The sequence below is a fragment of the Oncorhynchus kisutch genome, linkage group LG23, assembly GCF_002021735.2.
Source record: "Oncorhynchus kisutch isolate 150728-3 linkage group LG23, Okis_V2, whole genome shotgun sequence".
Lineage (NCBI taxonomy): Eukaryota > Metazoa > Chordata > Actinopteri > Salmoniformes > Salmonidae > Oncorhynchus > Oncorhynchus kisutch.
Window position 1 is genome coordinate 14671757 of NC_034196.2, and position 16679 is coordinate 14688435.

The 16679-nt window shown below is 43.9% G+C and overlaps 2 protein-coding genes across 2 annotated transcripts in view; one reads left to right on the top strand and one right to left on the bottom strand.

Annotated features, from left to right (window-relative positions):
* The first annotated feature begins 1855 nt into the window (after positions 1–1855).
* rnf208 (ring finger protein 208) lies at positions 1856–12032 on the top strand. The gene is made up of 2 exons (XM_020458159.2): positions 1856–2926; positions 9662–12032. Exon 2 carries the CDS (start codon positions 10836–10838, stop codon positions 11625–11627), a length of 792 nt encoding a protein of 263 aa, XP_020313748.1. The 5' UTR covers positions 1856–2926; positions 9662–10835; the 3' UTR covers positions 11628–12032.
* A 1972-nt stretch (positions 12033–14004) lies between these two features.
* Positions 14005–16679, bottom strand: part of si:dkey-106l3.7 (uncharacterized) — a 12023-nt gene continuing 9348 nt past the window's right edge. The window contains exon 6 of the mRNA XM_020457616.2: positions 14005–15884. Coding sequence (XP_020313205.2) covers positions 15800–15884 — 85 coding nt within the window. The 3' untranslated portion in view covers positions 14005–15799. The remainder of the gene's footprint in view (positions 15885–16679) is intronic.

A 16679-nucleotide genomic window follows, 5' to 3' on the forward strand; every position in this document is an offset into this window, starting at 1 on the left:
GTGAAGCGAACCCGTGCGCGTGAGCAGATACTGTGTGTGACTGTGTGAGAGCCAAGTCTTGCATCTCGCTCATCTCAACATCTCCGGTGCTGCTGAGTTTACCTTTAAGACATGAGGATTCCAAATAAATGCTCAAAAGCCACCAACGGACGCCTCAAACCCCACACCAAGCCCACCCCAATGCCCAGTAGGACTAAACAGTTTCAGTTTTCTATGTCTGACAAGTAGTACGACGCTGCGGCCTGGAGTATTTCTTCATACTATGTAATGTATTGCCAGTGAATCTGGTAATGTTTATTAACCCCTATTCAGAGAAATTAGCAATTGAAGTCACTTGCCTTATATTGCATCTAACTCTAACCCTAGAATGGTATTAGAATGTCCTACAGCTGTAATAATGAGCGCAACCCTAACCCTTCAACGTCAAGTGTGCTATAGTGAGGTTTTCGATTGAATCCTGCCGCAACTGTAAATGTCCCTCTAACACACTGCCATCTTATAAGCATCTGTCTCTCGTCTCAAAACATCCACATATGAATTGTATTCTTTTTGCACACAATCTCTCTCTCTCTCCCTCTCCCTCTCTCTCTCTCTCTCTGACATGAAGTGGATTTCCTGCAAACATCCTTATTTCATCATCATAACAGTAATAACATAATAATAATAACAATTCTAATAATAACATAACATCATCATAAAGATAACCTCATTTGTTTTTCAGACTGTTCAAGGGATACATCGGGATTTTGTCAATTAAACTCTTTATCTACTTCCCCAGAATATACTTCCCTAGTGGATGCCATTGTTATGTCTCTGCGTGCAGTTTGAAGGAAGTTGCTAACTCGCGGCATAACTGGAAGTCTATGGTAACTGCTAGCATGCTAGTAGATACCATAGACTTCAAGTCATTGTGCAAACGGTAGCATTGGCTCGCGAAACTACCTCTAACTTCCTTCATACTGGATGCAGAGACATAAAAATGGTATCCATGAGTTTATCTGACTCTGGGGGAAACTGTATCTAGCTCATACAATACATGTGTGTATAGAGAGAGAGATATTTCTTTCTCTGTTACAGCCAAAGTATAAAGAATCAAGCAACTTCAATGGAATGTTTTCTCAATGCGTGGGTTATGCAGAGGCACACACAGATATTCTTTCATAGATCATCTTTTCAATCCGAGTTGAGGATTATTTATAGGTCAACATGCAGGCCTGTGGAGATGGGAAACTGATTCAAATCCGCGTTACGTAATGCTAGTCTGTGACAGCTGAGGCTGTGGCATGACGGCCAGACAGGGACACTGCTTTTAAGTGTCTGCCACTTTGTGTTTATGAAAGCGAGCTGATGACATGAATATCCCATGTTTCTGTGATACTGCGTTTCAGTGAAATCTCACCACGAGTATTCAACATTTCTATGTTGTTTTGAAAAATGCAGTGGTGGTCATGTGGTCTGTTTTCCCAATATGAACTGTGTGGCTCATTATATGTATGTTGGCCTGTAATGTGATGCAGTATGATTAATGGGTGTTGTGCTGTTAAATATTCCATATTTGAATGCATTTGTTTATTGGATTTATGTTTAGTGCTGCACTCTGCAGATCAGATCTATTTGTTTGCAGCTTCCTGTATTTCCTGTGTGCCTGGCCTGTGTACTGAGAATATGTTTTTGTTTGTGTGTGATGGATTAATATTGTATATGGAGTATGATTCAGTGCTCTCTGCACATAGCCTCCATCTTTCAGTAGGTGGTGTGAGTGAGTGTAGGGTAGAAGGGGGGTGGGTTTTCAGGGCCCTCATTGGCTGAAATATTTTCACTGGCAACTAGAAAACGTGATCCAGCCTGCAGAGGCACTGCAGCGGAGACTGCAGAGAGAGAGAGAGGGAGGGAGGAAGAGAGAGCAAGATAAGAGAGAGAGCAAGGAGAGAGAGAGCAAGAGAGGGGGAGGAGAAAACATGCAATAGAAATTGTCAGGTCCAGAGACAGAGATCGAGAGAGAGAGAGAGAGAGAGAGAGAGAAAGAGAGGGAGAGAGAGAGAGCCACATACATATGGTAAGGGAGACAGAAACAGAGAACAAGCGTGTGTGTGTGTATGCGTGAGCCAGTGTGTGAGTGTGTGCACAGAGGCGCATTGACAGCAGCGGAGAAGGAGCAAGGCTAACAAACGGCAGCCGTGAGAGAAAAGGAGCACAGTGACGCCACTGGGGAAGAGATAACGACTGAGTGGAAGAAAAGAAGAGAGGATGAAAGAAAGACATCAGTGAAGACCTGAGGCTCTGAGACCAGAGAGAGAGAGAGAGAGAGAGAGGAGAGGAAGATACCCAGAGAGGCATCACAGGAGCACACGTAATTACACAACCTATTTGGCTGGCTGACTGACAGGCAGAGAGAAAGAGACAGGAGGAGGGATGGAGAGGGAGCTGCTAGAAACTGCTGCTCGGCCACACCGCAGACGACAGGGTGAGAGGGAGAGAGTTTGAAGGACGAAGGGAACCGACAGAGGAGAAGAAGAGTCTCACCAGTCTCTGTCCTCCATCACTGTGACTAAAGGAAGGAGTGACGCATCCATTCTTCGACAGCTCAGCCTCCATCTTACCTTCCCTTCCTCCCTCCACCTCCATCGTTTGTGTTCTCAGGGTCTCACAGACAGGAATGATCACCTTGCCTCCGTCGCTCCTCTCCTCCTCCTTCTCCTCCTCTTCCTCTGCCCCTCTGGCAAAACACCTTCTGTTCTACTCTCAGACGAACTGAGACCAATGGGCCATGTCATCAGCTTCACACGCACATGGAAGCTTTACCCTGTAACAAGACTACTGTCACCTCACAGCACAGTAATATCCAAAACCAACAACAACAACACACAGCAAGGTGGTAAGAGAACTGGGAGACGATATGTTACGACAGGACTAAACAACAACACAGGTAAAAGGCTTGATCAAGGATGCATCAATGTGTTCGTGTACACCGAAAGGGGGCTCTGTGGAATATTTGTGCATGTGCGTTCCATATTGGGTGTGTGCCAATGTATGTGCTGGTGTGTGTGTGTGTGTCTGTGTGTGTTTGTCCAGATGTCAGATCTTACCTTGATCACTCTTTTGTCGCTGAGAATTTTCCTGCTGCATCAGGAATTAGAATGAGCCTCGTAAGTCCCTGATAAAGAGCAGTTATCTTTCTCTCGATGCGGGGACAGTCGAGTCATTTGGATAAGGGCTTGCTATCAAAATCATTTTCTTTCTCCCTCGCTCAAACGCTAGGCCTAGGTCCTATTACTGCAACATTCAAATGTACAAACATGTATTTGAAATGCAGCAAAATTGAGTTCAATTAAGGTCTTGAGGTTAGGGCCACATATAGGTGGTCTACTGTGTCGCCGTGGGTTCGATTCTGGCCCACGCCCTACTGGCACAACTAACTCAATCCCCTAGATTGACTTGATATATTCACACATTTCAAATGGACAGTCCAGGGATATTTTAACCCCGATCTTGAATAGAAATGACGTTACCAGACCCTTTTGGATAACATAAATAGGAAACTAATAAAATAATAACAATAGGCTACACCAACATTAGTTTCCATTCATACAAAGAGTCTGGTAAATTGCCACGATAGATTTTCTGTGGTAAACGAGGAAACACTTTATCATTATTATACAGAATTCTTGTCAAATAGATGAATTGCCCCTAGTTTGTTAAAAAGGACTACGTTGTTTCCGATTACAATACCAGCCAGAGGGCGGAATATCTCAATTTACTTTGGTTGCAAGCAGGACTAAGGAAACACCGTCATCATATTTTAGGCAGCGGTAGAGGTGGCCAATAATTGTTGCAATTGAGATCAGCTGTGCAGGTGAATTTAGAGCGTATTGATGAGACATCAGCTGGCGATAATCTAGTGCCATCGACGGTTGCAATAGGCCCCTTGTTAGTTGATTATATTCCAATAGGCTACATTCTGTAGGCTAAGCCTATCATTGTCACATAATGAAAGATGTGAAAATGGATAATATGCTACTGTGTTTACCTGTCAGGGTTGATGAGCTGATTTGGTCCATCAGTTGATTGACAGATGTAGCACGACGGTAGAACGATACACTTTCCTCCAGTGTGGATGCTCGTCCCACCCTTTATACTTAGGCTGTGTATTATTTGTCAACATAGTTCTGGTCTTTGGTGTGGATTGAAAGCCTGTATTGTGTGGCTTTAATATGTTATTTCGTGAAGCTGTCAAGATGTTAATGCATTTGAGCCTACCCAAAGATGACTTTGTTGAGCTGAGACACTTCTTTGATGTGTAAATTATCAGACTATTTGTTTTACTTCTTGAAAACATTGAAATGAATGTAATTAACGTGTGGGCCCAATGTAGACTCAGGCTGGCCACGATATCGCCCAGCACTCGCGAGGCTCGGAGTGCGCTGCTTAGACCACTGCTCTATGGCAGTTCACTAAGAATGCTATGAATACTGATGATCCATAGGCATGTCATTTTTTATCATTTAGTTTTAAGACTTCCCCAAATTAACGCCTAAACTGTTAACCTTTGAGTTGTTTCTGTTTCAACCCTGTAACCAAGAGGAATCAACCCTGTAACCACCCTGAATTAATGCGTCAAAAATAGACGTTCATCCATGAGTCAAAGGGCCAGATTCAAACCCACACCAACTCTGGCATATGTGTGCCAGGGTCAGTGGCTGTAACCACTGGACCACACAGGCACTGAGAAAACCATTCATTTATTCTGCCTATTGCTTGCCTTCAACATATAATAAGACAATTGATCTAAAGAAAATAATTTTCCCAAATGAAAAATGCATCTACCCCCTACAAAAATGTTAATTTATGATAATCCACATAATAGTTAACACGAGTCGCGCTGTTGCCTGCACGTAGCCTACATAAGGTAAAGTGTAGTTACAGTGTGCACTGTATACAAACACCACTTCCAGCTTCCCCTCTGGCGGCGATTCTAACCACTTCTTCAGATATTCAAATCCTCCTGCTGCAGAATTATTCTCCTCCTGCGGCAAAAGGGTGTCAAATTAAAATCCTACAGCTGTAGTACCGTGTCTTTGTTGCAGATGAGAGGCTTGTTGCATCACAATCCTCCATTCCTTGGACACATGCCCGCGCCCAGACATACACACAGACGTATGCATAAGCTACACACACTCATGCACGCACACACACACAAGCACACACACACACCTGGTGGGGGGTCCGATTCAGTCCACAGATATTCCATTGTCAGTTGACTGCAGGGGAAAGAGTATCTTAAGGCTACCTTTGGGGTATCATATCCCCAGAGGTCATGACATATGACAGATCTCTGGGAGGGGAGGGGCATGGACCTGGCTGGAACTGCCTGTTCTGTAGCTGTCAACAGCACTGAGGGATCTCCATATTGACCATGCACTGTGCTGGTGCTGACTGCAGTCCGAGTGCTGTTTCCTGCTACCATGCTGTGATTGCATAACTGCTGCTGCCACTGTCGCACCACTCCCACACGCTGCCACCACGCTAAACCTGCTCCTTCCTTCTCACTGAGGCAAGCTCCCCAAATACACACATGCTCATCAGTTACAGATCTCCATCTACACCCCTCCTCATCGCAGCAACAGTGTCTGTGTCTGCTTCTCCCTGAGCTGAGGTATAAGTTTCCACAAAAATCTATCAGCTTAATCAATCGAGCCACTGGGATATTGATTTGTATGTGGCTCGACGTGTCCCTCATAAGTCCTTCATGAGGCTGTGTGTCAAGAGGGGCCATTATCGTTATAGTTTTTCTGCTGGTGTCGACACCAACAAGCTCTGTGGCCTGCCATGTTGCCATAGAGAGAGAGAGAGAGAGAGAGAGAGAGAGAGAGAGAGAGAGGCGAGAAGAGAGAGAGGGAGCACAAAGAGTAGTTGGCTGTAATGAATTGTGGAGAAAATGGCTGACGTCTGCTTTGAATTTTTTATTTATTCATTTGTATTTTTAAACTTTATTTAACTAGGCAAGTCAGTTAAGAACACATACTTATTCACAATGACGGCCTAGGAACAGTGAGTTAACTGCCTTGTTCAGGGGCAGAACAACAGATTTTTACCTTGTCAGCTCAGGGATACGATATAGCAACCTTTTGGTTACTGGCCTAACGCCCTAACCACTAGGCTACCTGCTGCCCCCCTCCTGAATGGAAGGAGTTGAATTCTTTAACCTCCCCCCTCCCCCCTCACACATACACTAACATAATCACCCCTCATATCTCCTCATTCAATCTCAACAGGATTATGTATAAAGAATAGAGCAGAATGCACATCAACATTCTAGTCAGAATTCAGAAAACAGATTTCTTACAAGTAGATGGATTTACACATTGACAACATTGAATGTACACATCTGAATACCACTTTATGGTAGCACAGCGCAGACATTAAAATGATAACGACCAACATCTAATGATTTAAAAAACAACCATGCGGAATAGAATCCTATCATAATCAGCATTATATAGGCCTATACTAATCAACGACAACATTAAGCGGTGCTTTATGGAATTCACAGGCATTTAGAGTATAGCACTTTATGCAGATTCACTGCGGTCAACAGGGACACATCTGGGGATTTGTCCACAGCCAACTCTAAGGTCATTATACCATTTATGTAATCATAATACATTATAACCACCACACGGTAGAGCAGAGCAGCACACACCTTTTATCAGCCAAGACAGAGCTGTGGATACTAATCAGAACATAGTCAACATTCTCTGTGTACTGTTGCTGGGTGTGTTATAGAGGCACAGGTACCAGTCAACCAGTCATTCTGCCTGGTCCAGTTCAGGTCACCTGGCTGAGGGTGAAGGTGTGTGTCATGGAGATGCAGAGAGAGCCTGCTGATAGTGTCTGACTCAGTCAGAACATCGTGTCCTTCTCCTGCTCCCTGCACTGCACAGGTGGAATGCAGCCAGAAGGCAGTGTGAGGGAGACAGCTGGACTCAGCAGTTTAGGTGTGTGTGTAGGAAAATGGAGGGAGGTAGGAATGGGGGAGTGGAAGATGGTAGGGATGTTCTGGGTGTTTTTTGTTGTTGTTGGTAATGTTTGTTTCTGCATTGGTTCTGTTTTTCAGGAATTTCCAAAATAATCTAGAATATTTTTAAAAACAGACCAGCACACATAAACAATCACACAAGCATGCGTGGCGAAATGCCAATGGATGTGAATAATCCAGACGACATGTACAGTTGGTATAGAAAGTCATCACCCATTTTCAAAATGTTCTCCTTTTGTTGCCTTACAGACTGAAATGAAAACACATAAAATTAAACTTCTTCCGGCTTTATTTACACACAGTAACCCACAATATCCAAGTAAAAATATACAGTATATATATTTTATTAAAAGTAAAACCGTAAAATACCCTATTAGGATAAGTGAACACCCCCCTGAGTTAAAACCGGGTGGAACCAGCTTTTGCTTGAATTATAGCCATGAGTCTCTATGAATACGTCTCTACTAACTTTGTTCACCTAGGCTGTGTAATATTTGCCCATTCTTCCTTGCAGAATTGTTCAACCTCAGTCGAATTGCATGGTGACCGCTCATGGACTGCACTCTTCAAGTCATCCCACAGATTCTGGATGGGATTTAGGTCGGGGCTCTCACTAGGCCACTCGAGGACATTCACCTTCTTGTCCTTCAGTCACTGTATGGTTGCTTTGGCAGTGTGCTTTGTGTCAATGCCATGTTGAAACGTGAACCATCTTCACGACCATGAGCAGTCGCCATGCAATTCGACTGAGGTTGAACAATTCTGCAAGGAAGAATGGGCAAATATTACACAGTCTAGGTGAACAAAGTTAGTAGAGACGTATTCAGAGAGACTCATGGCTGTAATTCAAGCAAAATCTGGTTCCACCCAGTATTAACTCAGGGGGGTGTTCACTTATCCTAATAGGGTATTTTACGGTTTTACTTTTAATACATTTTCAGAGTAAAAAACAAAAAAAACTATTCTCACTTGGATATTGTGGATTACAGCCGGAATAAGTCTGATTTGATGTGTTTTCATTTCAGGTTGTAAGGCAACAAAAGGTGAACATTTTGAAAGGGGGTCATGACTTTCTATACTAACTGTATTCTTGAATCTGTAATGAGTCCATGGAAGATGAGACTATAAGTAGTCTGGTTTATTAGCGCTTAATAGCATCTCTGCACGCATGTTAGTCTGTCTATTCAATTTGTGTGTGTCCTAAAATGTTATGGATGGCGTATGTGATTGGGAAGTACAGAATAAGGGTGAGAGTGTTCTTGGTGTTAGTGTGTGTGTACGTATGTATGTAGGAATGTGTGTGTTGTGTGTCTCTCCTCTCGCCAGAGTGCTGCTATCGCCATCTCTCCGGCTCTCCCTTTTCTCCCTTGTTTGTTTGTGCTGACAGGGTCAAATGTTCAGCACATGATTTCATTAGTTTAATTCCTGGGCAGGCAGGCTGACTACTGGGCAGGGCTGCAGACAAACAGACAGACAGACAGACAGACAGAGAGACAGACAGACAGACAGACAGAGAGAGGCCTGGTATCTTAACAACATAGGCCTGACTGACTAATGTAGGGTACAGCTGATATTAGCCTCTTACATAACTGAAGAGGGGCGTCTATCACAAGGCACTAACGTCACGCCTCAGCAGGAGGCCTCCTTCGTCATCAGCTTCCATTTTTACATCACTGTCGCCAAATGAGATGTTCATTTGGCATGATTCATTTCCGAGGGTGTGTTGCTGTGAGGCTCTTCGGACAGTCGGCCTGAATGTTGCTCCTCCAACATCATAAGACAGCTCCCTTGTCTCTGACTGACATGATTACATACTGTACATACAGTACCTCAGGTGTCTGGTATGTGTGTGGTAGCGTGGATGGATGAATGGACACTGAAGGGAATTATGAATACTATTCTACCTCAATGGTGAAAAATATACACTGTAGACATACAGTATTGACTTGAATTAGCCAGGCATCATAAAGGGAGGTTGGGGGCAGGAAACCACAGTAAAACGCATAGAGAAATAGACCATTAATAGTAACTAGGACCGCTGCACTACTCTCTCTCTCCTTCTCTCTTCGTGCATCACGTATAACGAGAGCCTTATGTGGAAGACAAAAGATGTGCAATTTTACTCCTTGTTGTGTTGCCGTGGAAACAGACATAGTATTACATCCAATCATACATTTACACCACCTGCTTAATGAAACCGAGTCACACACCCACATGATAGCGATGATTTTGCTCATCTGCCGCTGACCAAACATGCATCTCTTTCATGCACCATATAGTAGGATGATAACGGGAGTTGATAGGACGCTGAGGAGACTAAAACCACCCAGACTCATCATTCTTGCAGACAACTACAACCACAGTATGCTTTGGTAAAAAATAGAGCCCCTTCTCTACGGTTATTAAGGATTTCAAAGGAGGGTGCTCTATTCTTAATATTTCAGTGTACTCCCTAAAGAGGCATGTCTTAAAATAGAGAGAGTATCCATATCCATCCACATATCGTATCACATCCATCCTATAGTATTGCCATAACATTAGTTCACAATAATACATAGTCATGGCAGATTCATGTGTGATTCATCTTGGTGAGTGGTGTTAACTTATCAAACTCTCCTTCCTCAGGTAACTCAGCCAAAGAGGACTGTGAGGACAACAGTCACACCATCTGACTGTCTGAGGCCACTGCTGTCACTCTGAACCGCTGAGGGACAGACAGACAGACAGAACGTGACGAGGACAAGGTCTCCCTAGAGACCTTTATCAGCTACCCTAGTGGGAGGACTCAGTTTGAGTCAAGCACCCCTTCCTTAGAGGAATTCAGGAGTGGTTTGTTAAGGAGCAGGGGATTTCCATTGCCTCCTAAAAAAAGACCTCTGCCTTATCAGACTCCAGTCAAGGAAGCCAAAGGACACAAAACCATATTTGACCAAGAGGAGAGAGAGAGAGTGAGAGTGGGAGAGAGAGAGAGAGAGAGAGAGAGAGTGGGAGAGAGAGAGAGAGAGAGAGAGAGAGAGGAGGTTCCAGAGTTTCTACAGGTTGTTCTCACACACAAGGCCATTCCACAGCCTCAGAAACAGGAAGGAAGTTCTGGCTTGAGCAGCAACAACCTAGAAACAAGCAAGCCCCGTTTGAGTCAGTTTCCCCTGGCAAGCCACAGGACGCTGTGTGAGACAATACAGAGTGAACTACTACTGAACAGCCTGTGCTGCTTGAGCTCTCCATTTTGAGAGAGTAGAACTCTTCACAACCCTGTTGTGAAAGTGTATCATATTAGTATCTATATATGTACATATAAGATTATTTATTGGTGTTATCACTGAAAACATATCTTTGTGCTGATGTGTTGAGTCCTGTTTGGTGTTCAGCTGTTACTGTGGTTGAATATCCAGTACATATCTTTATTGTATATCTAAGACTGCACAGACTAGTTTTAAGAGGACTAACTACCAGGCTCGGACTGTTATCGCTGTTTATCAGTAGTGTTATCAGAGGACAGTGTTTCTGTGTGATAGGGAAGTCTGTTTCACTGCTCCAGGTTTGAGGGCTCTGGCTTTAGTCCTCAGTCCTTCTGTCCCACATAAAGACTCAGGGTAACAGCACCACAGACGTGGGAGGCCTTCTAATTGAAACAATGGACAGAATCATACGTCCCCATGTCCCCTCTAATGGCTGACTTTGACACCCCCAGTTCACTTCAGAGCCCCACCCCACACCCAACCCAAGCCAGGGGCATTGCCCGCTGAACCACCCACAGCCCCCTCTCTCTAACAAAGACACAGACACACAAATAAGCTTAATGTCCATGTCCTGCCTCAGGCGGCAGCCTGTGACAATCCCCATGGATACCGTCAAGATTATCCAGTCGGAAAAGTTCCCCCGGGAATGCACGGTGCCAGTCACCCAGCCTTGCTTCACCCCTCCCCCACGGGTGGCATGGGATGGAGGGGGAGAGGGAGAGATCATTGTGAACCAGGCGTGCAGTGACCTAGCCCTGGAGATGACCTGCACTGACCTGCCCCCCACCAGACCCATGGTCTCATCTCCACCAGCTCCCATGGGGCGCAGGGAGAGTTACCTGGCCCAGCGCAAAGCCAGCACCGCAGAGATCTGCTACCACCAGTTCCACTACAAGATGGAGGACGTCATAGTCAACCAGTACGTGCTGCGTTCTTCTTCCACCTCCTCCTCCACCTCCTCTTCCTCCTCAGGGCCCGTGATGCCTTGTGAGCCCCTGGACTGCCCCACCTGCGGCCACACCTACAACTTTGCAGGCAAGCGTCCACGCATCCTCTCCTGCCTGCACTCGGTGTGTGAGGAGTGCTTGCAGATCCTCTACGAGTCCTGCCCCAAGTACAAGTTCATCTCGTGCCCAACGTGCAGGCGTGAGACGGTGCTGTTCACTGACTATGGGCTGGCTGCCCTGGCCATCAACACCAGCATCCTGAGCCGGCTGCCCTCTGACCCCAATGGCCCGGTGCAGTGGGGCGGGGAAGCCGACCGGAGCTGCTACCAGACGGTACGCCAGTACTGCCAGTCAGCCTGCACCTGTCAGATCGCCAACCCCCTGTCCTCCTGTGGCATCATGTAGAGACCTAGGCAGGGGCCAAACTGGCATGCCTCCTCTCTTCTCACGTACATACAACCCGCCTCCTCTCTTCTCACATACATACAACCCGCCTCCTCTCTTCTCAAATACATACAACCCGCCTTCTCTCTTCTCACATACATACAACCCCACACAGATGTATCTCTATATTTAATAGCACAGATGGATGCGGTCTGGGTCAAATGGATCGTGAAGGACACTGTCTTGCAGACGAAAACAGGGAAATAGCAAATAAATGTATTTTATGTATGAAGTATGAATCCTATTCCCCGTCTCTTGTTCGGATGTGTTTGTCATTGACATCTCTTTACATGGGAATGCTAAGGGGGAGGCCTATCCCCTCAACCTTGGTCAATAAAGAATAAACAAATGATTTTAAAAAACCCACTGCTGTTTGGTCTGAACTGGCTGTAGATGTTCAGTCATGTAGAGACTATAATATAAGGTTGTTAGGTTGATGATTTAGGATTTAGGATGTTTATACATTTATCTGAAGTCACACCTCGGTCTTGTGGTGAAAGAGGAAAAAGCCCTATAGCTCAGTTCATCATTTAACTAACTCCTCCACGCGTCATTCCCACTGCACTGTTTACTGTCAATAATAAGCGGTACATTGGTAATCGTCTGTGATTCTGTGTAGGTGTAATTGCTATGATGAACTGCCTATACATTTCAACACAGGGTTATTTGGAGTGCTGATGACTCGTCAGTTACGATAAATAAATCGTCCCTTTTCTCATGGAAGATTTTATTTTCCTGGAACTAATCAAGTGCATAACAACTGGGGTAGTCATGATCAGGTGCATAACAACTGGGGTAGTCATGGATCAGGTGCATAACAACTGGGGTAGTCATGGATCAGGTGCATAACAACTGGGGTCGTCATGATCAGGTGCATAACAACTAGGGTAGTCATGATCAGGTGCATAACAACTGGGGTCGTCATGATCAGGTGCATAACAACTGGGGTAGTCATGGATCAGGTGCATAACAACTGGGGTCGTCATGATCAGGTGCATAACAACTAGGGTAGTCATGATCAGGTGCATAACAACTGGGGTCATCATGATCAGGTGCATAACAACTGGGGTCGAGAGTTAGCCATCCCTGAGACCAGGTGAGGTAACTCATATGTCTAAAGTTTAGTAATGATGTTAGACACAGTGGGACTTTTTGTAAAAACATGAAAGAATAGCAATGTATCAACATGAAAACATAGCAATGTATCAACCTATATGTCATCAAAGAGGGTCAACCAACTTTCTGGTAGAGAATGCAGTGGTGAGTACTATTATTGTCGCCAGTAATAAAGCGCAGTGTGCTGTGATAAACTGCATCTAATGGCTTTAATGAGATGGCAGCTGTGTTCATATACTGTAGATGATGTCATCATAGTCTGGGACCAATAGGAATGTCGACTGAACAATCTGCTTTCTACTATTTACCGAGAGGCATGACCCATTTCTTAGTTTTACCTGCATTCAGTACTAACTCAGGTCAATAATGTTTTTCTGTAATACAAGAGGGCAGACTGTAGTTCAGATAGAGCCTGGTCAACTATGGCGGCAATCGCATCTACAACAGTATCATTGGCATACAAGTGCAGGTTGTCAATTTTGGTAATATAAACAGTGAAAAGTACAGGACCCAGAATCGAACCCTGCGGGACACCTTTCGTTATGTCCAGAAAACCTGATTTAACACCATCACATTAAGTTTTATCTGTCAAGTAATTCATAAACCAGTTACATGCAGCCTGGTCTAGGCCAATTGAGGAAAACCTCTAAATTAGCAGTGAGTGATCAACAGTATCGAAGGCCTTTGACAGGTCAATGAAGGGGGCAACACAATGTGGCCTTTTATCCATACAGTTAACCACAAAATGTATAACTAAATAACTAATGGGGCGGCAGGTAGCCTAGCAGTTAAGAATTCCCGGAAAATCTGGCGATGTGCCGTTGAGCAAGGCACTTAACCCTAATTCCTCCTGTATGTCGCTCTGGATAAAAGCATCGGCTAAATGACTAAAATGTAAACGTAAATAACTAGGGATCCTGCAGAGATAGTGCTATGACCTGGTCTAAAACCCTACTGATGTACAATTAGAATACATTTCAAAGATAAAAAAGATCTTAGCTGAGAATCAATCAAGGATTCAAAAATTTTAACTAGGCAAGAAAGTTTATAAATAGAGCGATAATTATTTCGTTCACAAGGGTCACCACCTTTGTGAAGGGGGAGTACATGGGCCGCCTTCCAAACGTTGGGGATAGTACCAGATATAATCATCAGGTTAAAATATGGGTTATTGATTCAGCAATCAGGGGGGCAGAGAGCTGCAGCAAAAATGGATCAAGAATATCAGTCACAGTGTATTTTTTATTTACATCAATCATAAGCAAGGCATCTAGCACATCACAAGTAGTAAATTGTTTAAATGAAAACAAAGATTAACTACACGTTGACGGGTTAAATGTTGAGTCAGCGAGAGGCTGGCAGAGTGAAGAGCAGTCTATTGACTGACCAGGGTAAATTAAACCACCATTTCTCTCAAGTAAAAAGCCTGCCGAGATAAAATGACGATTAAAAGCATCACTTATCCCATTCTTCTCAGTTGTAATGCCAGAGTCAGACAGGACTGATTAGGCAGGGAAGAAGATGAATTTGGATGCTTCAGTGCATTTGCTGTTTTTCAAAATTCTGAGATAGAGCATAAAAAATTGCTTGATTTATACTGAACAAAAATATAAATGCAACATGCAACAATTTAAAAGATTTTACTGAGTTACAGTTCATATAAGGAATTGAAATAAATTCAATAGGCCTGAACCTATGGATTTCACAACTGGGCAGGGGCACAGCCATAGGTGGGACTAGGAGGGCATAGGCCCACCCACTTGGAAGCCAGGTCCCCACAAAAGGTCTTTATTACAGACAGAAATACTCCTCAGCACCCCACCCCCCCTCCCCCTCCTCAGACAATCCTGCAGGTGAAGAAGACGGATGTGGAGGTCCTGGGCTGGCGTGGTTACACGTGGTCTGCGGTTGTGAGGCCAGTTGGATGTACTGCCAAATTCTCTAAAACAATGTTAGAGGTGGCTTATATGGTAGAGAACCGAACATTTACTACATTTTTGAGAAATAAGCTTTTTGTGCTATGGAAGATTTGGGGGATCTTTAAAATTTTTATTTTATTTATTTCAGCTCCTGAAAAATGGGAACAAGACTTTACATGTTGCGTTTATATTTTTGCTCAGTGTAGCTTCGTAATCGAGATAGTACATCTGCTTCTCAGTTGTCCGAAAGATTGTCAAATTGACAGTTGTCTGAAAGATTGCCACCTTTCAGTTTTCCTTGCTTTGGCCCAGGTCTAATTTGACATCATAATGAGCTCAGATAGCTCATAAGAAAACCAACGGTTATATTTATCTTTGCCTCTGAATTGTTCAAAAGGGGTGTGTATATGGAGTGAAAGAATATGGAGGAGACATTTTCTAGAGCCAACTCAGGATCCTGAATACAAGAGAGAGTGGCTAAATCAGATTATAAACTGGGTGGTTCGAGCGCTGAATGCTGATTGGCTGAAAGCCGTGGCATATCAGACAGTATACCACGGGTATGACAAAACATTTATTTTTACTGCTCTAATTACGTTGGTAACCAGTTTATAATAGAAATAAGGCACCTTCGGGGTTTGTAATATATGGCTAATATACCATGGCTAAGGCCTGTATCCAGGCACTCAACGTAGCGTCATACATAAGAACAGCCCTTAGTCGTGGTATATTGACCATAAACCACACCCCCTCGGGCCTTACTGCTTAAACAGATGTCATGTAAAAACCCTTGAGAGGAGAAAACTTTTTAAAATGTATCTTCTTAATTAAACAAGGATTCGTATTTTGCTGTTTGGTATCTTTAAAACATACTGTGGGACAATGATCACTGAGATCACATTAAAATTCCTATTTAACTACTAAGAATTAGACAATAAATATACATGTCAATATCCATATAATGAGATGACTAAATAGATGTGAGTCCTATTCATCCACAGCTTTGTGTAAAAAGTGCTTACAGTATATGTCCTCATTCTCCAAGTCTAAGAGGAGGAATGTTACCAATGACTGTAATGTTGGAACATTCTGCTCTTCTCATTCTGGCACAGCTTTCCTGCTCCTGAACAGCTGTCCCAACCAACGCCCGCTAGCTTTCTTCACGGATGAATTCATCTGTTGGCTTTATGTGAAAGAAAAATCATGCACCAGAACCATTAAAGATTACACTGAAATGAATATTTATGTCTTACAACATAATTCCTTAGATGTACAGCGAGCACTGGTGTACCACACCCCACTCTGCAGCCCCCATTGTGGGGGGGCCCAACAAACACTGGTTGGGGGCCTTTCCCCCCCAGATAGCATATGAACACGTCACAAGCCATAGCAAAATGTTTAGTTTTAAAACTGAAACATTTTCTCTCTGCCTCATGGCAAAATGTGTAGAATAGCAAGAAATTAGCTTTAAAACTACACAATTTTCCCTTAGCCTCTTGGCAAAATGTGCAAAATAGCATGAGATTAGCTATAAAGCTGCACATAATTCTCTCTGCCCCATGGCAAAATGTGTAGAAGTCCTAAAACATATATATATATTTTTTTTTGGGGGGGGGGTTGGGCAGAAAGACCTTGCGAAACTGAGGTAGGCCACTAAACATAAGCCTATGTGTGATTGTAAACAAAGAGGCCATTTGGGATGGGTCAGAGTGAATTATCATGAACAGATGCCTAGGCTAAATATGTGCACTCCACAGCTCCTCAGCACACTCTGCATTATCTATGTAACAGTGCATCATTCCCATTTGGCTGCCATGTTAGAGCAGCCATGGACATTTTATAAGAGCATCATGCCCAGTATGACAACACACACACACACACACACACACACACACACACACACACACACACACACACACACACACACACACACACACACACACACACACACACACACACACACACACACACACACACA

Excerpts from the sequence above, each read along its gene's own strand:
- rnf208 (XM_020458159.2), top strand. The coding sequence starts at position 10,836 with ATGTCCATGTCCTGCCTCAGGCGGCAGCCTGTGACAATCCCCATGGAT.